The 11,418-nt window shown below is 44.4% G+C and overlaps 5 protein-coding genes across 5 annotated transcripts; 3 read left to right on the top strand and 2 right to left on the bottom strand.

Annotated features, from left to right (window-relative positions):
* Positions 1–1,125: 1,125 nt before the first annotated feature.
* On the top strand, positions 1,126–3,190 carry CCR75_008639 (uncharacterized protein; the record flags this gene model as incomplete). Its single annotated transcript, XM_067966689.1, has 11 exons — positions 1,126–1,271; positions 1,337–1,454; positions 1,485–1,512; positions 1,590–1,694; positions 1,757–1,898; positions 1,961–2,155; positions 2,226–2,277; positions 2,341–2,484; positions 2,547–2,710; positions 2,773–2,895; positions 2,962–3,190. Exons 1-11 carry the CDS (start codon positions 1,153–1,155, stop codon positions 3,188–3,190), a joined length of 1,419 nt encoding a protein of 472 aa, XP_067817541.1. The 5' UTR covers positions 1,126–1,152.
* A 278-nt stretch (positions 3,191–3,468) lies between these two features.
* Positions 3,469–4,434, bottom strand: CCR75_008638 (uncharacterized protein; the record flags this gene model as incomplete). The annotated part of the gene is made up of 5 exons (XM_067966688.1): positions 3,469–3,509; positions 3,536–3,598; positions 3,663–3,736; positions 3,905–4,006; positions 4,082–4,434. The coding sequence occupies 5 exons, from the start codon at positions 4,432–4,434 to the stop codon at positions 3,469–3,471; spliced, it is 633 nt and encodes a 210-aa protein (XP_067817540.1).
* Positions 4,435–4,657: 223 nt separating this feature from the next.
* Positions 4,658–5,637, top strand: CCR75_008637 (uncharacterized protein). The gene is made up of 2 exons (XM_067966687.1): positions 4,658–4,908; positions 4,973–5,637. The coding sequence occupies exons 1-2, from the start codon at positions 4,855–4,857 to the stop codon at positions 5,495–5,497; spliced, it is 579 nt and encodes a 192-aa protein (XP_067817544.1). The 5' UTR covers positions 4,658–4,854; the 3' UTR covers positions 5,498–5,637.
* Positions 5,638–6,138: 501 nt separating this feature from the next.
* On the bottom strand, positions 6,139–7,161 carry CCR75_008636 (uncharacterized protein; the record flags this gene model as incomplete). The annotated part of the gene is made up of 1 exon (XM_067966686.1): positions 6,139–7,161. One exon carries the CDS (start codon positions 7,159–7,161, stop codon positions 6,139–6,141), a length of 1,023 nt encoding a protein of 340 aa, XP_067817543.1.
* A 1,111-nt stretch (positions 7,162–8,272) lies between these two features.
* Positions 8,273–9,030, top strand: CCR75_008635 (uncharacterized protein; the record flags this gene model as incomplete). Its single annotated transcript, XM_067966685.1, has 5 exons — positions 8,273–8,305; positions 8,364–8,518; positions 8,575–8,647; positions 8,715–8,777; positions 8,834–9,030. 5 exons carry the CDS (start codon positions 8,273–8,275, stop codon positions 8,891–8,893), a joined length of 384 nt encoding a protein of 127 aa, XP_067817542.1. The 3' UTR covers positions 8,894–9,030.
* Between the last annotated feature and the right edge of the window lie 2,388 nt (positions 9,031–11,418).

The raw sequence follows: 11,418 nt of genomic DNA, 5'->3' as shown, positions 1-11,418 counted from the left end.
CGAGCATGAGCCAGATATGATTTTGCTCGTGCGTGCCCCTTCTCTGCCGGAAGAGACAAGTATGCGTCGCTGGCGGCTGCATGAACCGCAGCCGAAGGCGCCGCACTATTCGCATACCGCATGGACTTGTTAACCATGCGATAGAATTAAAAATGATGGTTCTGACCAATCAACATCGTTTTTTATCAAGTGGTCTTATAGTGACGACTCTATTTAATGACATTCAGAGTGGTTGTCGTTTAAGGGGGGTGATGTAACGGGGTGTATCGTTACATGAAATTTACATTTAAAGGCTGTTAATTAATATATTGTCTATAGGGTAGATAATATTTGGAGAATATTACTTAACATGGTAATATTTTAACAGATTATCCATTGGTAGATATTCTACTTTCTCCGCGGTCCAGTCAGCGCTGGACGCGTGCAAAGATAGAGCAGATAAGACTTTTATTACATGTGTTACATTAGTTTATAATTATGTTCGTATGAAGTAGATAGACAAGAACTTAATTATATTAATACAGTTTTTAATTAACCCTCTTTAAAAGCAAGTGTTTTAAATAGAGTCTTCCTCCGCACGTACTAGTGTACGTGAAGTGACGTGAGGCACCATTCGCACTGAGGCAGTTTGAAGTGGACTTGTACTGAAGCAGTACAAGTCAGTAGTGCCCCGTTACAAACATTAGCTGAGGCATTTTCTTCATCATTAATCTAAAAATGACCTACTAGCGAAAGAATCGCACGTTCTGTTTCAAAGAGCGCTAAATAGGTTGTACAAATTGGCTAATCTTTTAAATCTTCGGAAATTAAATCACCTGGCTTAACGTTAAGCTATTCGGTCGTGTTTCTCAGCATCTTGATTGTGAAATTTCCCATAGAAACCCTTTGCTCGTCCAGCGTTGCAGCCAATATACACGTTTCGGTCGCTAAGCAAGTCATTTTATCGGTCGCAGCTCAGGCGCTAGAAAAGCGCCACCAGGCTTTCCTCGTCACCAAGTTTTTTTAATAAATTTGTGAAATAGCTCGGACTACCATCTTCGCAACTTTACCGAGTGTACTTAAGAATAGCGTACTTAAGAATAGCGTACTTATAGCGACAATATTAATCCTGAAGGATCGCAGAGGATAAAGCACTTGCAAGCACGTGCAGCGATGGAGAAAAAGCACCACGTAGTCATCAATATGTCGGGCAATGGCTCACTAGATGTGGCTCTAGCTCGAGAGGAGGCGCTTCATCGTTTTCGAGACATTAATTGGGCCACCTACACGCGGTACGCGATCGTTTAAAGTCCGTTTGACAAATTAGCGTCTTAATTCAGTAACGTCATTCCAATAGTGCGGGTGGCTTCTCTCTTGAAAAGACTGAAATTGCCGCGCTCAAGGATCTTGAAAGTGTCATCCAGCCCACTTTCGACGGTACAATGAACGTGAGGACCTATGCGCGCTTTTTTCATGTTAAATTCCCGACTAATTCCCTTGTCTAGACCAAAGTCGTGGACGAATTCCTCAGTGGTGCGTGGGAAATCATCCATTCCAACATCATCAAAATACTATAATAAACTGTTTCCTGTGCTTTCGCACCGTCATAGTCTCTGGCTCACTTGTGGGCAGTGCACTTCTCAAGTTGGTGAAAAATGTGACAGAACTGACCGTACTTAGGTACTGTCTTGCTCGTATGGAAGAGCTCTTGCCTGGTACGCGCCAGTATAACGTGACACGTTTATATATTAATACATTAACGTCGTAATTGCTGTAGATGGGCTTCGCTTGCACAAGCGAATGGTGTATTTCGTTTCCGAAGGCAGTACAGTCGATGCTGCGCCCTTCTTGCGAATGATTCGCAATGATACTGGCTATTCCCAATATGCTGCGAGCCACGTACTTGCTCTTTTTCTCACGTGTGTAACTTTGTAGTTTATGAGGATTTCGAAAGGCTAAATGTTAATACAATTGATGACAGGATTCGTCCTTGTCAGGAAGATGCCGAAGCGTTGTGTCAATGGGCAATTCAAGCATTAAAAACAGGAGCGCTTCCGTCCTCGACGAGTGACGCGAGCCGTAGTAACGTCACGCGCGCCGCCGTTGCATCCCTTATGGTGCTTTTACGGAATGAAAAGCTGCGCGTGGTTTTCGTAAAGCTTGGTGGTGTACCCGCGTACGGAACTTGAGCAATTACGTAAGACTGAGTTAATGTGCTTATGGTTTTATGACTGCTGAATCTACAGCGTGGTAGAATTGCTCGAGAGCTCGCAGAATCGCGCACAATTAGCGTATGAAGTAAGGTAGCTTTACTGCAGTTTATGAGGCTCGAAATTGATTTACACGTCGATATTTTGACAGCTCACGTTTATTTTATGGACTTTGGCGTTCTGCGATGAAGCTGTGGAAAAGTTTGTCGCTGCTAAGGCATTGGATGCGTTGGTGCAGCAAATTGCAGCTGCTCCACGTGAAAAGGTCGTTCGCGTCGCGTTGGAAGCCTTACAGGTACAAACAATTGTCTTGTTTATGGAAAGAGAGTTCCGAGTCATGTACTGTTGCTGCTGTAGAATTTACTTGGAAAGCTGAGCGGTTTTTTTAATGAGCGTATGATCGATAGCGGCCTCTTGAAAACACTGAACAACATGCGCGAGAGAAAATGGGCTGATGAAGATGTTGTCAAGGGCATTCAGGCTCTTCGGGACGTACTCATTCGCGAGTACAAGGAGCTCAAGTACGGGTTCTTTGTTGTCGTATCGATACAAGCCGACCACTAACATTTTCGTTGTCGGATAGCACGATGGAGCGGTATGAAAAAGAACTGCGAACGGGGACGTTGAATTGGGGCTTGCTTCATACGGATAAATTCTGGAAAGACAACTTTATGACGTTTGAGAACAAGGACTTTGAGCTCATTCGGTACGCTTGCTTCCTTCATTCCTCCGTGATGTCGTATTGTCGTTAATGATACGAGGGATCCGATAGGTTGTTGATTGATTTGTTAGAGTCGAATGACCCAAAGACTGTGGCTGTGTCATTGTTCGATCTCGGCGAGTTTGTGCGCTTTTATCCGAATGGCAAGCACATTGCGAAAAGACTTGGAGCCAAGAAGATGACAATGAAACTCATGACGCATGAAAATGCCGAAGTACAGAAGCAAGCGCTGCAATGCGTTTCCAAAATGATGGTCAACAAGTGGGAATTTGTCAAGTGATCAATATATCTTTTTTTATTCTTGCAAAAATGTTTAACTGATGAAGCTCTTTGCGAATTCCATAAAGCCCTTCTAGCTAATGGTTTTCTTAGAATTTCATGCACTAGAAATCGATCGTACGAGAATTGATATAATCCATGGGGTCGACTCTCTACTCGACCTAGGATCATCGTCTTAGAAGCATGAGTTATTCTGTATTTGACCATGAACGCCAGAGGTCTAGTGCAGCTTCCGCTGCACAAAAGAAGCTCACCAAATGCTCTTGCAAATAATAAATATTAGATTTTTGCAAGAAAATATGTAAACAAACATCTCGAACCTGAAATAATTTTCTTCTTTACCGACCATTGTAAGCATGGCCCAGCGAAGAGAAAGTTACGAAGTTGCACGTAATATAGCTCGCGACGGCTGCAAATCATTTCGATCTAATTAGTGACTACGATCTCGTAAAGTCGTATTCAGCCCGATATACCGTGCTTGAATGGTAGCGAGTTGAGATGTACGCTAACAGAAACACAAATTAGTTGAGAACGATTCGACAGCTCTCTTTCCACAGTAAACATACTAAGTCTCGACTGACCTCTTCGACCAAAAGTTCTTCATTCGCTTTAACATGCTTTTCCTTGACATTGAGCGCAATAATACTGTGGATAGGATCAATATATTGCCAACGATCAGTATAAATATCACATTTGATAGTAGTTGACCACTTACCGAATAGTATTAGCGTAGATATCTAAGAGAATATAGATCCCCCATGCTTGACATGACTGCCGTGACAATTTCAAGGCATCAATGTTAAGTAGCATCGGTGCGCTGCAGCAACATAACGACTAAAGTGAAACAAAGGTAGCCATTTCACCACCTACCCAATAGCCTACTTACACAAACCCGATATAGGAAATGTGGTCAAGTGGGTAGTAGACCATCATTGACAGCGCCTGCAGGCTCACAATACGCTTGACATGCTCGCTATCATCATTGTAGCACCACGAATTGTTCTTCCAGGCAACATACGACTCAAAACCTCCGGTAATTCGAATGACGTAGCGTGCCATGGCAATATTAGAGGCGATCGCTTGAAGTCCCTTGGACGTTTCGGTCTCCTGCTGCGTTACGTGCGCCATCAAGTGACCCATAGCACCAAGACCATAGCCAATGGTCTTGTAAACTTTTTCTGCACGTAATGTGCTACTGCTATAGCGTGCTAGCTTGTCTACGGACTCGACCTTAGGCTTCCCCATCTAGAAAGTGATACCTTTTTTGGCGGGTGAGCCTTCTAAGAACAAATCGTATTTAGTCAAGTCAGTACACTAATCTCGAAAAGCTGGCTCGACGTCAAGATAACATCTGGACAAATCGTAACGTCGCTAATACTACGAAAATGTATCTGGCGTGCCATCTGCTCTCCTTCCTTTAAAGTCCGCAAAGCTTTTAGCGGCGTCTGGCTAAACCAACGCTGCCCTTGTGTTCTAAAGTGCTATTTGCGACCTTTGAGCGCCTCTCGACATATCTGCCGCAACAGGACAGACGAACGTACTCTTCCACGTCTTCGGCTGGTCGTAACGCACAGATACAAACGCAAGGACGGCCACCCGCTAGCCGAGAACTTTACAGTACAACACCGGTTCACATCGCTTTTTTCGATCGCAAGGTCTGGAGTCATGTACCGAGAGGGATTCCTTATCAAGTGTAGCCGCAGTACCTACGAGGTTCCGGTACGTTAGAACAGAAACGGTTGTCAATCGTTTTGTGCTAACGTGTCATGCTTGACGTGTACAGCAACTGCTCTTTTGTGTCTTTGAGGACGGCGTGGTTAAATTTTATTCGAAAAAAGGCGGGATGATTCTAGGGGAACTTGAAATGGCTGGCCGTGTTACTAAAGTGCGCGTGGAGAAGACTGTGCCCGGCAAATTCCCACACCGCTTTTCTGTCTCCGCCGCTGAAGTCGTTCGTGTGGAAGGGCGCCGTATGAAGCTTAGTGAGCCACGCGTGACGGAATTTGCAGCTCCAACGAATGACCTTATGAAGGAGTGGGCAAATTCTTTGCATTTATGGCGCCGTATGAGCTGGAAGGATAATGTCAAGTTCTTTGATAGTTCGAGCGAAATTTCACAAACAGAAGAGCATGAGACGCTGCAACTCCAGTTGCACGCAGTGAAGACGATACGAGGTCGCTCCATGTCAGGCAATAAGTTTAGGACGCCCTTTGTAAGTATTATGCAGGGCCAGCCGTCGCCCACAATCAAGAAGTTGCGTCAGATGATTATGCAGACGGGTTCGACAGCTTGTACGAGCACCGCGTAAGAAGCGTGAGCGTGGCGTATTGGTTGGCGCAGATTTTAGTTTCTATAGCTATCACAGTGTTTATTATGCTTGTCGTATAGTCCTGCAAAGTGCTTAAAGCTCCGTTGGGAAAATTTATTACTTGAGCGCTTGTTGAAATATTCCTCAACTTTTAAGCTTTTTAGGATTTATTCTACGAAAATTAGTTGATATATACTTGTATGTGGTCGACGTAAATTCATCAGAAAACGCCTACAAATACCCTTTCTCTCCTCTTACGCCATTCTCTGAAATTTTGTAATAAAATTGAAACTAATGCTAGTCGAATGCAAGCTCATACATGCAATAAGATGAAAATAATGCTAGTCGCACGCAAGCGCATAAATACAATAAAATGGAAATGAATGCAACACACTTGCATACGACTGGCATCATTTCCATCAATAATGGTAATGGTTGTCGTTTGTATGCATCTTTCAAAGCTGCCGTGAACGACAATGCTTATACAACGAAACGGTCAGAGCCGTGATATATAAGGGAAAGTACTGGTTCGATAAGGTGCTCGTTTCTCTCTATTTACAAGTTCAAGTAAATTAATTCTCGCACGCTTTTTCTTTAGTTAACAATAATAAATAAAAGAGCTCAACTTTTACATGACTGCCCTATGCATTAGTCTCCATCTTTCGGACTGCAAGCGCCGCAGCAATGTGAGTCGACACGGCATCACGAATTAACGACAAATCGACACAGTCGGCATCTCGAAGCCACGGATGCTGCAATGCTTGCACAACAGTCACGCGTTTGTCAGGCGAAACAAGCATCATTGAAATCAAGTCTTGGGCACTTGGAGGCATCATTTGACAGACTTCATCGGGCTGTGAATCCCAAAAGTGCTGCAAGTCGCCCTTTAAGAGGTCGTCATACCACACATCGCCCTTCTGGGCTTCATTAAATGGTGGCAACCCCGTGATCAAGATAAATAACACCACACCTACTGACCATACATCCACGGGCGTGCCACGGTACAAGTGTTTCGACTTGATTTCCGGTGCCATGTACAGTGACGTTCCTCGCTCGTCGCGTGAATATATTTCAGTTGCATCTGCGCCTTCAATAGCTGTTGCAGCCACACCAAAGTCGGCGAGTTTTAGCTGATAGTTAGCGTCTAAGAGCAAATTTTCAGGCTTAATGTCTCGGTGTACGACACCATTGGCATGGCATGCTTCCAATGCACGCAGCACTTGACACGCATACACTTTGACCAGTGGTTCGGGAAGAGCTCCTGCAATTTCAAGTAGGTCAAAGAGGTCGCCGTGGGGGGCATACTCCGTCACCATGGCAACGTAGTCGTTGCTACCGTTGTGATCGGAAACGAGACGGTCGATCTGTAACACATTTGGGTGCTGCACACGACGCATGGCATTGCATTCGTGCACGATGGACGCCACCTGGTACTCGAGCTCATCAATGCTCACGTGGTCTGACGAGTGCGCGTCGACATTGAGGACGGCCGGGAGTTTCACCGCCACGTCACGCTGTAGTCGCTCATCATAGGCGAGATACACGCGCCCATGCAGGCCCGATCCTAATTCTTTGACTAATGTGTACGGACCTTTGTGCACTTGTTGATACTGCGGATTATTGTGCAGCCGCCTTGAAGGCACGGACGAAAGACTGTTGGTCATTGTGCACGCGAGCATGATAAAGTGGATTCGGTTAATTGATGGGAAGTAGCGAAATGGGGAATGACTTGATTGATACTGATCTATCGCATGAGGTGAAGGTGTCGCCGGAATATTCGTTCGTGGGTGAGATTAGAGACACACTACTTAAATTTAGTAAGCTTCATGAATGCGGATACATTGCCACGCAGTCTAATTGCCATAAAGTGTCACATGTGCTCTAGCTTTTTTTATTAGAAAACCGTCCTCTAGCGGCTGTCCACATTGTAAAAAAACTGGTGGGTTTTGTTAAGTCGCAGCCGCGAGTCGTCAGTATGATTTCGCTGTAGACTTTTAAGAACTTTGGACGAGGATGTTGACGTCATTGGAAGGGAATACAGTATCACCTCGGTGTCCATTACTACAATACTTCATTTACAGTTGTCGTCGATGGATACATGCGCTATATTGATATCATAGCTCTTCTTTTAAAAGCATTTTGTAGCGCAAAGCGATGCTGCTTACGTTTCATTTGACGAAAATCACCGTCTGTGCAGCTTTTAAGACCGGCTATTTTGTGCAGCCATTCGGAAATAGTGAGATACGGTCTAGGATATATGATGGCGTAATCGTTATTATAGCAATGATCAGCCCATCGAATTTTTACGACATGAACGTCATCCGTGTACATAAATCACGCCGTTTCCTGCCCAGCTTTACGATCAAGTGAAATTTCTATGCCGCGTCTTAAGACGAGAGAAACCGATGTCAAAGTCAGCCTCTATTTCGGCCCAATCGACGGCTGTCAACAAAAAGCCCGCTGATTAAACGCCAGGCTCAACTGCCTGTCACCCTGCCATCTCCTTCCTCACCTTTCTCGTCTCTTCATATCAATGAGAACTCTAGTAAAAACACTGGGCAGAATTTTCAATAGGAAGGGCAGAGATGGGCAAGAAATGTGGAACAAGAAGAGCTTCCATTCAAAAAGTCGTTTATCGTTTATTTATTGTGTTTGCAGTTGCGTCATCTATCCAATTTTTGCAACTGATATGAGGCTATTTGAGCACTTTCAGTCAACCTCCAAGTCGCTCTAATATAGAGATGAGGCTAGACTGGACCAAACTGATTGATAATCATGTTAGCCCAACAACAGGAAGTGGAGGCAGACGTACGTGGTTTCCTTGACACCCATTCATTATACCCAGCGACTGATGTGCATGTGTAAGGTTCGCAAGGAGGACCAGCTGCGTATCAATGAGTTTGGCCGTCACAATGCAGCATTGCACGAAATCCGCGCGCAGAAGAATGCATTAAAAGACAAACTCGACACTTTGGATGATGCCAACGCTGATCTCATGATGGGTGAAGGTGACAACATTCGGTGCGTGGTAAATTAATGTGTGAAGTCAGACGCGGGTTACTGACACTGCTAAAAAGTCTATTTATCGGAGAGAGTTTTGTAGAAGCGTCGGAAGAGTTTGCTGAGGAGTATCTCTTAGAGCGCATTGAAGTAAGTGGATCATAGAATGGATAGGTTGTCATCATAATTACTCAAATAGATTCAACGCAATATCTAGGAAGCTAACGACAAGTTGGAAAAGCTTCAAGTCGAAGAGACAAAGCTTGAGGCACGACAAGCGGTGCGTCATAACTACTGATGGCAATGTATAAACGAAATTGACTTAAGTTGTATCAGGTTTTAAAAAAGATGCTTTACAGCCGATTCGGGCAGAGTATCAACCTCGAGGATAGCTAGAATGGAATAGTGCAACAGCAATATCGCTGTGGCGACGTATAATCTACAACGCTCATAGGCGCAGCTTCTTTTATCGAAGACGTTATTCGTGTCGTCGTGCTGTCTTCAATAAAGTTCTGCACGTATTTCAAAAGCAACTTTTTTTATTTGATAGCTAAGTGAAGGCTTTTTCACGATTTTGCACGCAAATTAAGACTTCTGTACTTTCTTCGATGACATGTGGCTTCCACGAAGCGCATAGGTCAAAAAGCTTTGTTCGATGCCATGTGTAGTAGTGTAACGGGGCACTACAACTTGTACTGCTTCAGTACAAGTCTAATTACGCTAGGTGGAAACAGTTGTTACAAATCATAACCTCAAGAAGAAATACAAAAGATGGAAGGGGACGTGACTTCGAGGGATGCGAAGCACCGCTCGCTTCAGTTGTGTAACGGGGTGTATCGTTACATGAAATTAACACTTAAAGGTTGTTAATTAATATACTATCTAAAAGGTAGATAATATTTGAAGGATATTACTTTATACAGTAAAATTCAGAATTCTTATCCATACATTGGTATTGACCATTATATCTACTTATTCCGCAGACTAATCAGCTGTAGAAGTAATCAAAGAGAGAGTTACATATAAGATAGAGATAAGAATTCAATTGCATGTTTAGTATTAGATTATAATTAAGTTAGCATTTATAAAGATAGAAAAAGAGACACTTAGTTATACTAATACAGTTTTCATTTTACCCTCTTTAAGCTAGTTACCTTCAAGAGAAATCTTTTTCTGCACATACTAGTGTACGTGAAATAACGTGAGGCACCACTCGCAACTGAAACAGGTCGAAGTGGACTTGTACTGAAGCAGTACAAGTCGTAGTGCACCGTTACACCTGGTAGCACTTTGTAGACCGTCCAAGGACCAAATATCCCACATCTAACATGGACATGTTTGATGATAGTGGGAATACGCATCAAGTGTCCCGTGAAAACTACTCCTTTCTGAGTGACATAGAAAGGAGGGCGGTCGAACGAATGAGTTCGAACGTAGAAAACGATGCAATTTTGGCAATGCTGTTCAATTTCGACAGAGATGCCCTCCATTCAGCCATCGCCAAGTTCATACAACATGAATTTGACGAGATGAAGGAGAAACTAGCCTTGCTGAATCAGCAAGGCTCTCAACAGGCAGAACTGTTGAGTTTACAACAGGTACAGACCCCTGTACCTGGGATGACGCAAACGCGTCGTCCCGAAACTTTAAAGATTGACATCTCTAAGTATAGGGGAGTCGAAGAAGTCTCCCTCTTAAAATGGTTTGTCGAGTCAGACGATGCCATTAGGGCACGTCACATCATCGACGAGCAAATTCAAATCGCATTCGCTCAATCAAATTTGGCAGGTCGTGCCAAACCTTGGGCATTGGGCCTTAAGTTGCGCGACCCATATGTCTTTGTGTCGCTAGAGCTTTTAAAGCCCGGCTCAAACAGACGTTTGAACCGCCTAGGGCTGAGTTCTGAGCTCGTTCAGAGCTTCTAAAACTCTAGCAAGGCAAGCGTGATGTTCACGCATATGCCCAGCACATACGACTCTTAGCGAGTTGTATTACAAATAACCCAGTCCATGAACACACGTTGTATACGGTGTTCATGCAAGGTCTTACGGATGGTCCCGTACAGACCCACCTGTTCCGCTTGGAACTGGATACGCTTGAAGAAGCAATATCCGTTGCGGAACAGGAGGACTTTAGCTTGAGCCAGGCTCAAGCTAGTTCGTCATCATATCGTCCTCCAAGACGACATGAGTTAGGAGGTTCAGAACCCATGGACCTATCTTACGTCGAAAGCGAGAGCCTCGCTTTCGAGCAATAAGCGATCGCAGAAATGCCATCGCTACCAAAAATTAGGACATTACGCTCATGAGTGTAGTGCCCACGCCCAGCACCGACAGGTACTGAACGTAATTTTGGACCGTATGCCAAAAAGGGCAACGGTCGCGGGCCCGACTTTGTCGCGAAATCGCAACAGCGAGGCGGACCGCCAAAATACGGTCGGGGCCAGTAGGGGCGCTACACCCTACTGGTCCAGCAACCTCAAGAGAATTGCAAATCTCTTGTTTAAAGTTGCTCCACACACACAATCATTATGTGTCTGCACCTGGTGATGAGGTATCCTTCATCTCCTTGAAGTTGAAAGCGACAAATGATTTGTCACTCAGAGCCCTAGTGGACTGTCGGGCGTCGAATAACTTTATTCGTCGCCAGTCTCTAGAGGGTCGTAGGCTCGAATATGTTAAGCGCGACATCCCTCCAACGAGGATGACGGTGCGTCTAGCACCGGCGCATCGATAACAGTAACGAAACGCGTAGTGAAATTTCACTACACTTTAAAAGATTTACAGTACGATGATGCTTTCATCGTACAGGATTTGAATGACAAATTTGATGTCATCCTAGGTTTACCTTGGCTCAGAAAATACGGGCCAAGGATCAGCTCGCAGCATCGATCCGTAAAGATGCCTGCGACTCATTCATCA

The sequence above is a fragment of the Bremia lactucae genome, linkage group LG3 (genome assembly GCF_004359215.1).
Source record: "Bremia lactucae strain SF5 linkage group LG3, whole genome shotgun sequence".
Taxonomy (NCBI): Eukaryota; Oomycota; class Peronosporomycetes; order Peronosporales; family Peronosporaceae; genus Bremia; species Bremia lactucae.
This window is presented reverse-complemented; position numbering and strand designations above follow the sequence as displayed.